A 14,900-nucleotide genomic window follows, 5' to 3' on the forward strand; every position below is an offset into this window, starting at 1 on the left:
CCCCTATAATTGGATTCAAGATTCAAATAAGCTTTATTGGCAAGGCTGTAATTTACAACAATATTGCCAAAGCATTACAACAATTACAATTAATGAATTCGAACATCCTACAATTAAGCTCTGGGCAATTTTCCAGTAATTCTTACTCTTAAAACCAGTGAACACTACCGTAAATGAAACAGGTCTATAGTTTGAGGGCGTGTGTGACGTTGCGCACCCTTCCCCGTCCGTGCGCCGTCTGTAGCGCAACCTGGTTATTATTGTAGTGTATTAACTGTACGAGCGCAGTTAGGCGCACAGCGATGTCCGCGATCCGTGTTCCGTGTCATGAGTGAACCGACTAGGCTTCTTGGAACCATTACCAGAAAATTAACTATTCAGTGATAACATCTGCGATGAAGATATTGCCTAGTTAACCACGAAGCTCCATATAAGAATGTTGAAACACGTGGCATATTAGCTCAGTCGGATTTTTTTTAGTTTGAGAAGAGCGTCGCGAAGGTTGGAGGCTGTCCGTGCGGTTCTCACACCGATCGTGGATACGAAGCGCTCGCCAGTCGCTTAAGTTCACCGACTTCGCTTCGGCTGAAGCAAATAAGTAAAACGTCAGCTCGTCCTATTCATTCTTTCACGAAAAAGATGAAGGGAACAGGAGTTATTTCTTTCTGCGCGCTGGTGATCGTCTGCTGCGCTGTCACGAAAGGTAAAAAGCTCAACACGACGTTTTTTACGTTTTATTTTATTTGGCGTATACGGATATTTAATGTCTTAATCTTTTGACTGTTGTACAGACTACGATACTCGTTGAACATTTGATTGAACACTACACAGCCTACAACTCATTTCATGTCGTCACCACTTATTTATTGCTTCGTAATGACACTCGATGAACTTTTTTGTTTGATTTTAGTTTTGTTTGAACTTAAATCTACGTTTCTTTTACGTCCCTCGACAGTTTTCAATGTCCACACAAACTAATTAACTGATCTACTGTAGAAAAAGCACACAATATGAATTCTTACATGAGTGTAAGGTGATCTTACAAAGATCCTATTTAATAAAATGCTTGCATTTACTAATTTTCTCTATATGTGCTTTCTTATTAATACTGTTTCCATCGGAAAGAAAACTAGATCACAGGGCTGTACAATTATGTTATAATGTATTTAAAGGACTATTGGCGAGCCGCGCGGACCTGATTACAAACTAACCCTTCCACCGCAAACGTTTAGCTTTGTAGTTCTGGCCTCAGACAGCAAAAATGATGACCAGTGGTAGTCGTGTCATTAAAAATCCCACTTGCAAACACCGTGTAATTTATTAGGCCTGAGCTTTGAGTTGTTTCTATTTTGCATTTGATGTATGGCCACAGAGCTACATTTTCCATCACCGCTGCACTTTCGAGCATATTTTGGGTTTTAGTTTGCAAAACCGTTCATAGAAGAAGCAGCTTTAACTCTGACTGCAAATGCATCGATTTTTACATCTGGGTCAAATACTGAATAGCTGTCGATGTTAATTCAAGCTGAACGCTCCGACTGAGGACCCATAAGAGATTTTGACCGATCATAATTATTATTATGTCCTCCAGGACTCTAAGTGTATTATTACTACACTGTGCCATTTAGTGCCTAACGACGAGAAATGACTGCAGACTCTGTTCATGTCATATTACTCGTTGATGAAGGTTCTAGCTCATCTGCACCCGCCCAAAACAGGTCACAGGACAGAAGAACCCAAATCACACAACATTCATCTGGATTCTTATTTTCTTCTTTTTTCTGGAAACATGGTACTCTGACATTGGTGTTTAGATATAAGCTATGGGTGACTCAGGGGACTGGCCTTTGATTTCTTTTTGTCTCCCATGTTTACTAACTTTCGTTTATATACACACGTACACATCTCTCTCTCTTTCTCTCTCTTTTCTATGTGTCTCTGCCTCCTTTCCCCTTCCAGGAACATGACCACAGAAGCAGAGAAAATTGGCATCTCTGTGACATCACTCACACTGGGGCCATTTGGGTGTGTGCCTGTGTGAAACCACTGTACACTCTCTCCCTGTGTTTCTTACTCTTTCTCCCCCTCTCTCCACTTCTTTCCTCCATCTCTCTCCATTCTTCTCTCCTTTTTCTCCCTCTCTCCTCTCTCTTTCCTTCACTGTCTCTCCTTTCCTCTCCCTCTTTCTTCATTTCTCCTCTTTCCTCCACATTATTCTCCTCCAGGCTTACACATCACTGTATATTTCTCATTAAACATCTCAACTCCACATTTACCCTTGTGCTTTGTAGGCCGAGGTCACCGTTCACCAGCCCACAGAGTGTATATGGCTGCTGCTGAAGTTTGTGCAGTGCGTTCAGAGTGGAGCAATACTTCTCCTGCCACACCGCTCAACAGTCACTGTGCGTTTTGTAGCCAGATCTCCCGTTGCCAAACTTCACATCGTGGCTGCCGGCCTGCCGATGTCTGTTCCTCTCAGACCCCCTCCTGTGCTCTCCACAGGGACCGTCCGTTTGATGTGAACACCTCTGCTCCATACTCTATTAAACTAGAGCTCTTTAAAAGTGTAATGTGGAATATACACGATGACATAAAAAGCACATATTTGGTCCCAGAAACGGCAGCTGATCCTGTGTGAACGTAGGCTGTCCTTGTATGGCTGAAAGCTGACGTCTTCTGCATGTGTGGATGTTTCAGTGCGGTCATGTTGATCATAACACTCACGCTGTTGTTCTCTGCGTGGGGTGCGTCAGTTGTTGCCTGGTTTGCGCATGCTAATAGGGGCCAGTGTTTTTGGCTGAGCCGGCTGTGACGGTGTCTCTGTGACAGTAACAGCTGTAGGCACGGGGAACAGCTGTTAGTGTACCTGTGAGACCATCTTCCTGGTCAGGCTAAGCGCATTCTTATCTCTGATCTTACGAGCCATTACAGGATATGAATTATTTTTCCAATGATTAGTCAAGGTGCACTGAATGCTTTTGCAGGATTATTAGCATTGTGTATACATTCAAATTAATTGTAGCAAATGTTCTGTTTACATATTTTGCTGAATTTAAATTAGATGTTTTACATGTACAGGCATGCAGAGGCATGTCCATGTCTGAACCATTCACACAAGGACATTGGCATCTGTTACCAAGGAGCAAATGGGTCCCAACACTGGCCTAACACTGACCCGACTGTGACCAACGACCAACATATGACAAGCACCCACCCTTTTCCCTGATGGGGCATGTGACCGTGTATTTTGCTCTCACCTACCTCGTGCCTTGTTTCTCATCAGTGTCCTGTAATTATTTGACTTGATCATAACAGAAACTGTTTTCTCTTTGAGCTGACTCCAAATGAGTGATTAACAAAACCACATGGCTGCACGTATGCTTGTTTAAAGTCCAAACCTTTTAAAAGTTCCCTTTGTCCAGGTGTGTGTTGGTTTCTGTTGTCCAGGAAGGTCTGTGTGGGTTTTCGCTGTGCAGGTGTGTATGGATTTTTGTTGTCCAGGTGTGTGTGGGTTTCCTTAGTTCAGGTGTGTGTGAGGTTCTGTTGTCCAAGTGTGTGTGGATTTTTTTTTTGTCCAACTGTGTGGGTTTCCGTTGTCCAAGTGTGTGTAGGTTTCCTTTATCCAGGTGTGTGTGGGGTTCTTTTGTCCAGGTGTGTGGGGTTCTTTTCTCCAGGTGTGTGTGGGTTTCCTTTGTCCAGGTGTGTGTGGGTTTCCTTTGTCCAGGTGTGAGTGGGGTTCTTTTTTCCAGGTGTGTAGGTTACCTTCGTCCAGGTGTGTGTGGCATTCTTTTGTCCAGGTGTGTGTGCGTTTCCTTTGTCCAAGTGTGTGCGGGTTTCCTTTGTCCAGGTGTGTGTGGGGTTATTTTGTCCAGGTGGGTGTGGGGTTATTTTGTCCAGGTGGGTGTGGGGTTATTTTGTCCAGGTGTGTGTGGGGTTATTTTGTCCAAGTGTGTGCGGGTTTCCTTTGTCCAGGTGTGTGTGGGGTTATTTTGTCCAGGTGTGTGTGGGGTTATTTTGTCCAGGTGGGTGTGGGATTATTTTGTCCAGGTGTGTGTGGGGTTATTTTGTCCAGGTGGGTGTGGGGTTATTTTGTCCAGGTGTGTGTGGGGTTATTTTGTCCAGGTGGGTGTGGGGTTATTTTGTCCAGGTGTGTGTGGGGTTATTTTGTCCAGGTGTGTGTGGGGTTATTTTGTCCAGGTGTGTGTGGGGTTATTTTGTCTAAGTGTGTGTGTGTGATTATGTGGTTTGAGAAGTGCTCTTCTGCTTCTGCTCCTTCACTGCTGCTCATATGGTGACGTTATTCCATTCTGACTGACACATCTGTAGCAATATTACCCCCGCATTCTCCCTGCCCTCTCTGTCCCGCCTACCCTCTCTGTTCCCTCCTCTCTCTCTGTCCCCCTACCCTCTCTGTCCCCCTACCCTCTCTGTCCCCTCCTCTCTCTCTGTCCCCCCTACCCTCTCTGTTCCCTCCTCTCTCTCTGTCCCGCCTACCCTCTCTGTTCCCTCCTCTCTCTCTGTCCCCCTACCCTCTCTGTCCCCCTACCCTCTCTGTTCCCTCCTCTCTCTCTGTCCCCCTACCCTCTCTGTCCCCCTACCCTCTCTGTCCCCTCCTCTCTCTCTGTCCCCCCTACCCTCTCTGTTCCCTCCTCTCTCTCTGTCCCGCCTACCCTCTCTGTTCCCTCCTCTCTCTCTGTCCCCCTACTCTCTCTGTCCCCCCTACCCTCTCTGTCCCCTCCTCTCTTTCTGTCCCCCCTACCCTCTCTGTTCCCTCCTCTCTCTCTGTCCCCCTACCCTCTCTGTCCCACCACTCTCTCTGTCCCCCTACCCTCTCTGTCCCCTCCTCTCTCTCTGTCCCCCCTACCCTCTCTGTCCCACCACTCTCTCTGTCCCCCTACCCTCTCTGTCCCCTCCTCTCTCTCTGTCCCCCTACCCTCTCTGTCCCCTCCTCTCTCTCCCTTTCTTTCCCTCTTCATGTTTAACTCTTTTCACTCAGCTCTCTCTATGATCATCTCTTGAAAAATTCTCTTTAATACATTATTTTTCTTTCCATGTACCCAGAACAAGTCTTTCTCAAATCATTCTTAAATCTTTCTCAAGTCTTTCTCAAATCTTCTCCCCGCCTCGAGTCCTGAGCGTTACCTGTCCTGTTAATGCATGCTTTCTTTCATCCACCTCTCACAACAAACACGTTTTTCTGTTCTGCTTCCTCTCTTATGGTTTTGTGTTCTGTAAACTGTTTGTTTGAAGGCCAACAAAGAGAAACACTTGTGTGGTGACAAACAGGAAAATTTTGTTATTCACACTCTTTCCAAAATGTTCTGTGTAAGAAAAAAACCCTACACATTGTTCCATGCAATGCATAAATGACAGTTGACCACTTTTTCCTGTTAGTCATTTTTGTTTTTCATACACTGATAGTTGCCCAACTATAGAGCATCCTAAAATTACTCCAGAAATGGACCTCAGTGTTTTGGTACTAAAGGTCCAGTAACAGCTGCTGTGCTGGTCTTTTTGTCTCTTTGTGTGCCACCATTTCTTGTTTATCTCTCATTTGAAATGGATTTTCTCATTTGAAATGGATTTTGGAGAAAATATAATGACATGATAAAAATTATAATACAAAATATATTTTAAAATATTATTTAAAATGCTTAGAAATAAGAAATATATAATAACATTATATATTAGCCTTACAAAGTATTCATGCTGTACCATGTAATCATACCTGTAGTCAGTCATATATTCTTACAGAATGAGCATAACTTTAGGACCATGAGGCGATTCTTTCTGAGAAGCCACTAGAATGCAAGTGGGTGCAAGTTGGAAAAGTGCAGGAGGCCATGTGCAGAGCTGTGACCATGCCAGGGGTGGGGCTAAAGCCATGCCAGGGGCGGGGCTAAAGTTCTTGAGCCTCTTCAGCCCTGGTTTATGAACTCCCACTTACACCAGCATGAGATGCAGCTAAATGCCACTGAGTGCCTCTCTAACGTGGGTGGCTTCTTTCTTCAGAGATATTCTGGTGAGATAGTGGTGAACAAAGTGTGCCACTGCCCCACTGACTTTTCAAGCATCTGCAGTGTACGTCTGGTATTAGGGCAGACACAGAAGCTGTATCAAACTAGGGCTATATGACTGTATAAATATTGGCAGGCTACAACAAACTCTTTGCATTAGCTTAAAATCTCAAAATGCACCATTGCTCAAAACCCAGTGCCTTTGCACTACAGTGCGAAGCCTACTTGCTCATGATAAATGCTGGCCTTGTGTCCCGCGGTTGGGATATACAAGATGCATGAAGCGTGTGTTTGCGTTAGCGTAAGTCGTGGTTTTCCTGGGGCAGGGGGCTCTCGGGCAATCTTCTCCCCAGGTGGGGCCACTGAGGCTGGGCTGCAGGTCTTGAGGAACAGTGCCATTATTGTGGCGCTTGGCCTGAGGTGCTCAGTTCTGCTCTCAGGGTCTGGAGGAGAGCCTGTGTACAAACGTCTCCCCCGGGAGACTGACCTACAGGTCTATGAGTGTGTGTGTGTGTGTGTGTGTGTGTGTGTGTGTGTGTATGAGAGAGAGAGAGAGAGAAAGAGAGAGAGCAAGTTAGAGGGGGAGAGAGACATACAGACAGACAGACAGAGAGGGAGTTAGCTAGCTCCAGTTAGAGAGAGATGGTCACACTGAAATCTTTGGTTACCAGAAGTCATTTTGAGAGAGAGTGATAAGAGGGAGGAGTGTCTGTGTTTGGGTGTCACTGGATTTTATCGAGTATGTGTAACTTACAAAACATCTTCTCTGTGCAGTCATACCCAGCTGAAACCTTTGCGTAGCTCCATTCCTCTCTCTCTCTCTCTGTGTGTGTTTGTGTGTGTGTGTGTGTGTGTGTGTGTGTGTGTGTGTGTGTGTGTGTGTGTGAATGATGAGGACTGGTGTCAAAGTGGCATGCCTCTCTGTATCAGGGCTCTAATGACATTAACACAGAGTCTCTGGCTTTTCTCAAAATGGCCACAGGAGTGTGGAGGGGGAAGAATAAGCAAGGAAATGCATTACTGAAGGCAAGATGTGATGGAGGTCCTAAAATATGTGAGGGAGGAGCTAAACGATGTGGGGGAGGGACTAAAATATTTGAGGGAGGAGCTAAAATATGTGAGGGAGGGGCTAAAATATTTGAGGGAGGAGCTAAAATATGTGAGGGAGGGGCTAAAAAGAGGCCCGAATGCCAGAAATAGAGGCCCGGGAGATAAGGAGAGCAAGTGTTGACCAGTGCTGACTCCTTTCCCAATGACCAGACAGCAACCTGTCCCAGAAGTGAGCTGGAGGAGCTGGGGACGGGTGCTGAGTGATGGTGGAACAGTCGGCTGGGCCTGTACGTTTCTCTCACTGCAGGATCGAGGCGCATGAGAGGCAGGAGCAGGAAGGACTGTAGAGTTACACAAATCAGATCAGCCTGACTGCACTGATAACACTGTCGGACTCACTGGTTGCTACAGTAGCATAAGACTATGAGATGTTCTGTATGAGAACGGTGCAGTCTGTATTATTTCATAAAAGTGTTTACTTTTTCGTATACTGTACCTAGAAGCTGACAATAACTTCGTTTTGCTGTGTGGTGTGAATCAAACTTATCTTCAAATAGCTAGAAATACTCTCAACCTACTTTTTCTTGTTTTTTATTAACCTATTTTGTTTCTGTAAATATAAACTCATAAAGAACAAATCCTTCTCCCACCACTGCAGCAGGCCCTGAAGCTGTTATTGGCCTTCTATGCAGATTGCATGAGCATTACTGTGGGCTATAGAGAAACAGTACGTGTGCTTTGGAGATGTTTGAATGAGTCAGCAAACATCTAGAATTTTAATGTCCTCACAACACATTTTCTCATTCTTTATTTATGATGGACAGATACCACTCATTTCCATTTGGAAAACCCAGACTGCCCTGAATAATGGATGTGTTAGAGCCATCTTTTAATATCACCCCTCATGGTCCTCGTTTTCTCGACTCACCATCTCATCTCCTCCCCCGATGTCACTCTTGATCACTCTTTCTCTCCCTGCCTTCTTTGCACATAATCGGCCATACAGGTCCATCACCTATGCTCTGCATGCACTGTCTAAACTTCCCTGCCAGCTGCTAGCCCTCGCGGCCATGTGATTGGCCGATTACAGTCTCCCACAAGCCCTCAGGAAGTCCTGCAAGCCATTTTCCTCCTACTTTACACAGGTCACTGTGATGCTGGGTCTTAATGCGTGACATGCAGTTATGGGATCTATACCTAACTCTAACCCTGGATGCTTTCTAACCCTCCTCCATCAGGTGATCACGATGGGTCCATCATACCTCCACTTCTTCCTCCAAGCATCACCCCACCAGCCAGCTCATTACTTCCTCAAACCTCCACCACCGGCCAGCCAGATTCCCTCATGAACTCCACGGCCGTTCATCTTAACATCACGTCAGAAACAGTCAGAGCCTCTGCAGGAGCCCCCGTGAATGGCAGCCTCGCCCCAGGCGATGGCAACACCTCCAACACCTCCAATGCCTCCAACACCTCCAACGCCTCCAACACCACCCTCACAGGCACCACAGATGCTTCAGGTGAGGGCGTTTCTAGCTGTTTAAAGCTCTGTACTCTGCACCTGCTTATGTTCTGCTGTGGAAGGAAATATGTCCATGACATTTTTGCACTATTTCGGTCCACGTGCTCTTTGTCACGAGTGGATATGTCACTATGGGAGCTCATGCATGGACACAGAGCGGTGGACTGTGGTTCAGTGTGCCTGCTGTAGCCTGGACACAGTGCCAAACACTGCAACCAGGACAGCTTGTAGGAGTGTTCCTTCTTAGCCACAGGCTGAGTGTCTTAACTGCACAAACAGACCAGCCCTGTGCTCTCCCTATATAAATATCATTCTCCCTCTCTGTTCATTGCCATGTGGGCGCTTCGCGGCCCGTGCCAGACACTTTTCAACACAGATCCTCTTCACGCAGAGGTCAAAGACCGGGGGTTATTTTTAAATCGGCAGCTCGTGTGGTCTCAGCTGGCAGCGTGATGGACAGGGGGGTTCTGTAGCAGCTGAGCAGGGAGCAGGTCTACAGTGGAGGTGAACGGAGGCCCAGTCAGGGAGGCAGGACAGTTGTTGAAGAATCAGAAAGTTGTCTGAAGGTGTTAGTAGCTATAAAGTCCTGGTTGATCAGGGCTGTGTAGCCAGGCTGTTGTATTTGTGTAACAATGGCATCAAACAGCCCTCCCTGCAGAGGTACAATAGAGGCCTGGAGGGACCTGGAGGGGGAGGCAGCGGCACTAAATGTAGTGTGAGATTTGACAGGAAGCTGGAGAAGTCTGAAATGGTGCTGACAGTACTGTTCATGTGCAATTGGAAAACACCTCCGATCACACTCCACTGACAGCAGCTGGCTCTCTCTCTCTCTCTCTCTCTCTCTAAAACGCACATACACACACACACACACACACACACACACACACACACACACACACACACACACACACACATCATCATCATCATCACCACCACAACGTGAAAGTGAGAGGCATGATTCACAAAGCAAAGTTCTCATTTTCTGTCAGACATTAGTTACACACACAAACACACACACACACACACACACACACACACGCTTGTACTTGTTCTCGCTGTATTTTCCACACCTCCACTTCACATGTACGTTCCTTTCTCAGCCTCTCTCTCTCCCCCCAGCCGTCTCACCCATGTGAGCAGCATACTGTCCATGTAGAGCCTCTCTCTCCCTCCCCCTCACCCACATCCTCACATCCACAGACACACGATCACATGACCATGTCAGATGGTTCATTTAGAACAAAGCTGAACACCGTTTTGATTGGCTGTGAGCAGCACTGTCTGAGTCCAATTAAACTGCACTGTACTTTCTCACTCTGCGGTTACGCTCAAAGGCTTTTATAGGAACTTTAGATGCGGTGTTAGGGGTGAGTGGGACTCAGGAAAGGGTTAATACAGTAAAAGCAGACAGAGTGATTCAACCCACTGTTGGGTTCTTCTGTTTAGTGTCTGGGGTTCTGTGTGTCAATACTATGTGTCCCAGCTATGTGAGATCTCTGCCAGTTTGGGATGTCTAAATGCAATACAGAACAAATGCAGAGTTTCTAAAGTTGATTTTTCTCACATATGCTAAAGAATTGTTTGTGTTGTTTTAGAAAATCAGGGCTCTCGTGGCATATATTACATTTTCTAGTCGACTTTAATTAATTTTATGATCTGATTCACTACTCAGGCAAGCTTAATGTGATCATTTCCTCTTCAGGATGTTAGATAATAATATAGCGAAACTCTAATTATATCAATAATTTAATATCTAAGATGATGTTGTCATTGAACTCTAATATAAGCTAATGTTGTCATTTGTAATCTAGGCGAATACTGTAATTTCCTTTGACATATATTTAGTTAGCTACAGGTTGAGCATGCAATGCTTCAGTTGACTGAGCTCATATGTGGTTGTTTGATTGTGTTTCTTGTGTTGACACCTCTACGCCAGCAACCCCTGGGACTACAGAGAACAGTACAGACGTTCCACTGAACACCACAGAAAGCCAAAACAGAATGGACCCTTCAGCTGGAGATAATCAGACTGTCTCCAGCCCACCAGCTGCCACCGTGATGGCCCATTCCACCCTCCAGACCACCCGGGCATCCAAGGAGCAGCCCCAGTCCAGCACATCATCACCCCCCACGGAGTCCCATCCTCCCGCTGCTACGACAAGGCCCGAGGGTCCTGCTACCAGCCACAACACATCGACCACCAGCGCGGAGACCACCGCTGTTCAAACGTGGCACGAGACCTCAACTGTCTCTGCTAAACACGCTGCAGCCACCACCACCACCTCCACCACCACCACCTCCACCACCCAGGTCACGGAGGCTATCAGCACTCCTGTGCACGCCAAAGCACTTGCAGAGACCCCGTCTGAGCTTAACGTCGGGGACGATGGTGAGTGGGTGTTTGTCGATAAGTGTCCCCCCTACGCGGGTGTGGGTCTGGCTTACATCCGTTGGAGCGTGTGCATGTTCTCATCTGAATCTGAGATAGTTGCCATGTCACTGTGCCCATGATTAGTTTAGTATGATAAATCATGTGGTCTGTTATTTACTGTCATTATCCAAATGCAGCAGCACACACACACACACACACACACACACACACACACACACTCTCTCTCTCTCTCTCTCTCTCTCTCTCTCTCTCTCTCTCTCTCTCTCTCTCTCTCTCTCTCTCTGGACATCTGCCTCTTTGTGCAATTGAAACCAAGCTGTCCACAAAACCTGCAGCAAGCGCTTAGTAAGATCTGAATAAGGGCCATCCAGAGACCACGCTGATAGTATATGAGTGTGTGTGTGTGTGTGTGTGTGTGTGTGTGTGTGTGTGTGTGTGTGTGTGTGTGTGTGTGTGTGTGCGTGTGCGTGTGTGTGTGCATGTATGTGTGTGCATGTATGTGTGTGCATGTATGTGTGTGCGTGTGTGTGTGCGTGTGTGTGTGCATGTGTGTGTGCATGTGTGTGTGTATGTATGTGTGTGTGTGTGTGTGTGTGTGTGTGTGTGTGTGTGTGTGTGTGTGTGTGTGTGTGTGTGTGTGTGTGCGTGCGTGTGTGGAGAACAAGAGTATGATTATACCTTCGGAGGCTGTGAGGCAGGCCAGAGGCAGGGACGCCTTTCCGCCAGCTAAACAAAAGAACAGACAGGGCTTTGTGCCACTGCCGACTCTGTGCGTCAATATAGTGCAAGCAGACACATACAAACACCCCCCAAGCCCCTCCCCCCCACACACACACACTTCTGTACAGGTCTATAAACACTCTCTGTGCACAATAATTCATGGTATCTCAGTCTAGAGTGTGAGCTCACTCTGAGTTTCCGTGTAACCCAGCATGACTGTGCATCCTCCTCATGCTCTTACCTTACTGGGGAACTTACAGGGGAACCAGTGGTTTTACAGAGAAATGGTGCATTAAATAGACCATTAAAGTTCAGCGTTGCCAACTCTCATGCATTGAGCGTGAGACACACGCATTTGACCGTTTTCACACGCTCTCACGCCACACTTCCGATATCTCACGCTGAAAAAAAAATCCAGTTTATTTACCTCTGATCCACATATATGATTCAATAAGTTACTAGTTCGCTCTGGCGCCAACCACCGGCGATCGATAGATCGTGATATAACACTTAATTTGTGTCCATTTTACGTTCGCCAGCATGTACACATTTATAGAATACAGTGTTATAGTATGTTCAACTTTCAGTCTAACATTTTGAATAATCTTTACTAATCCTCATCTCCAAACATCCATGGTTCATCTCAATGGTGTAGATTTGCTCTTGACATTGGTGGGGACGTGTCTCTTCCATACATGCTAATTCTACACCCTTGGTTCAGCTACATCGTGGTTCAGCTACATCTTGGTTCAGCTACATCTTGAAATGGTGCCGAGATATACTGAAATGCGTCTTTTCTCTGATGCGTTCTCAGAGTCCAGTGCTTCCTTGGACCCCCTCCTGGCCACTCTGGTCTCCGTCTTTGTGTTGACCACAGCCATCATATCGCTTGTAATATTCCTGAAATTCAGACACCGCAACGAGCATCCTGAGTTCCGCCGACTCCAGGATCTTCCCATGGTGAGTCCAAAATTTCTACTCCAAGACTTGGCCTGATTTTACCATTGATTTTAGAAAAAATCCTTAAAAATAAGAGTTAAGCAGTTGTAAATGGATGGATGGATGGACCCTTAAACATTGTCCTGTAGTTAATGTAAAAATGTTATGAATGAATCATAGTTGTAACAAATCCTGTAACTTGTTATTTCAAATTTATTCTGTTATCTGTTACTCCTAGAGTTATATGTTATATGTTTGTAGTATTTTAAGGAAGCCTTCTAGTTATATGTTATATGTATGTAGTATTTTAAGGAAGCCCTTTAGTTACATATTAATGTTTTGTTTTGTAGGACGATATGATGGAGGACACTCCACTCTCCATGTACAGCTACTGAGACGGCTGTGAGAAACCTTTTGAGCCTTAAATGAGACACAGACCTTTCTGAGATCTTCTTCCCTGACACCAGGCCTTCCTTGGGGGGGAAAAAAGGAAAATGAAAATGAAAAGATTTTTTGAAAAAATGTTTTTCGTAATTTAGCGGCTGCTGACACTTTTTGAGGGGCTGTGTCAGTGCTTGGGGGGAGGGGGGTGATACCATTATAAACAAGGTTAATATTTGATATTATTGTTTCTTTGAAAGAAGGAAAATGAGTATTGTTGACTGAGCCAAAGAAATGCTAAGTCTAGTGCTATTTTAAATCCCTCACACTGAGGGTGAATGATTCTATTTAAACATATGCCCATTGGTCCTTCCCTCTGATGGGGAAGTTCATTACTGAAACCCGTTACACAAATGACAGTTTCTCTTATCAGATTGAATCCAAGAATCGTTGTTTGATTGAAACACATGAGGCATGTAGGGCTAACCAGAATAATGTCCAAAGGATCAGTGTGCCTTTACCACAGAATATCAAAGCTCTGGTCCAGATGTAAGTGGAATATATAAAAGCTATAGTCTGTGTTTAACTGCTTGTGTTGGGAGTGTGTTTGTGGTTTCCGTGTTGGTTGCTATAGGCGTAGCTTTTAATGATTTGTTTAGTGGGAGAATCAAAGCAAACTTTGATCTGTCCTGCTCAGATGTATAAGAAAAACTGATAATTTAATTCAAAAGTACACAGAGTTTTTAAAACAATAAACGCATGACGTTACCCCTTCATTTGTTATAAAGCTGAAAAAATTGAGAGCTGTATGCCCATGAAGTAAATCAATTCGGCAGGATCAATAGGAGAGAGAAAGCTAAGAAACCCGATTGTAAGATCTTGTCTTTGTTCATATTATCACTGTAAACCTCCAAATTTGAAATCTCTTTGACGAGGAAAGTGGCTCAGAGACATGAAAAAAATGTAAGATCACAGCATTTAATTGATTAATGAACATGCAAGTCTGAATCCACACGTTCCCAACATGAGAATTTACATTTGAGTACGTAGTGCCATACGTACAGTTCTGAGTCCGTGTCAGTGAAGTTGGGTTCAGGCACAACCACAAATGCAGTTGTCCATTAAATCACCCTTTTTAACTCCTCCATGGAAAAAGTCATTTTCCACTCCCTGCTGGCTTCTGGTGCCTTTCTGTATGGTAGATTGTGGCACTTATTGAGGCCAGGCAAGATTGTGCCCTTGTGGGAAATTCTCATGACTCTCAGATAACTTTGTGGGCTTTGTTTGTTTGGAGATTTAAGAAAACAGATTCATCATCGTCATCACACTTTTGTAAGGGCCATTTGTATCGGATGCACCAGCACGTGTTTCAGAGCTCCTGGTTGATTGCTTGCTCAGAATTTACCAGAGCACAACGCCTGGGGCCTTCATTGGTTATACGCTGTAAGACGATACCAAATTAAAAGTAACCGTCATTCCATTTCAGTCCCAAATCACCACACCGTGTGGAATGTAGCCTCACGTCTGAGCGGCACTCAACGCTCACGAGTCTGTGCTTGCCCCTCACCTTCAACTGGAGGGATTGTGGGAGTTGGAGACAGGGACAACGGTTTGGAACGGACACAGCAGCTGGTCCTTACAAACCACACACTGGACACTTGCATGGCCATGTGACCATCCCTGTCTCTCTGCAGCTGATTCATTTGGTGATCGCTTTATATTACTGAAGTCTGGAAGGATCAGTCACTGGGACCAGGAGAAAGCCGTCCAAGCACTCGACAAAATAAAAAAAAAAAATCCCTTCACTGTAGTGACTACAGTTGTGACCAGCTGAAAAGCCTTATATTGTGTATCAGTGTCACCTTGTTTGTGTGTTAAG

The 14,900-nt window shown here is 45.4% G+C and overlaps 1 protein-coding gene across 1 annotated transcript; it reads left to right on the forward strand.

The window, feature by feature from the left end:
* Window positions 1-265: 265 nt before the first annotated feature.
* On the forward strand, window positions 266-14,866 carry LOC143523057 (uncharacterized). Its single transcript, XM_077017191.1, has 5 exons — window positions 266-703; window positions 8,306-8,587; window positions 10,526-10,978; window positions 12,516-12,661; window positions 12,991-14,866. Exons 1-5 carry the CDS (start codon window positions 640-642, stop codon window positions 13,033-13,035), a joined length of 990 nt encoding a protein of 329 aa, XP_076873306.1. The 5' UTR covers window positions 266-639; the 3' UTR covers window positions 13,036-14,866.
* The last annotated feature ends 34 nt before the right edge of the window (window positions 14,867-14,900 follow it).

Source organism: Brachyhypopomus gauderio, chromosome 9 (genome assembly GCF_052324685.1).
Source record: "Brachyhypopomus gauderio isolate BG-103 chromosome 9, BGAUD_0.2, whole genome shotgun sequence".
NCBI lineage: Eukaryota > Metazoa > Chordata > Actinopteri > Gymnotiformes > Hypopomidae > Brachyhypopomus > Brachyhypopomus gauderio.

Bases quoted from the DNA above. Each gene is read 5' to 3' on its own strand.
- LOC143523057 (XM_077017191.1), top strand. From the start codon at position 640: ATGAAGGGAACAGGAGTTATTTCTTTCTGCGCGCTGGTGATCGTCTGC. The intron at 10,979-12,515 runs GTGAGTGGGTGT...ATGCGTTCTCAG, and splicing joins GCTTAACGTCGGGGACGATG to AGTCCAGTGCTTCCTTGGAC. The intron at 12,662-12,990 runs GTGAGTCCAAAA...TTTGTTTTGTAG, and splicing joins GACTCCAGGATCTTCCCATG to GACGATATGATGGAGGACAC.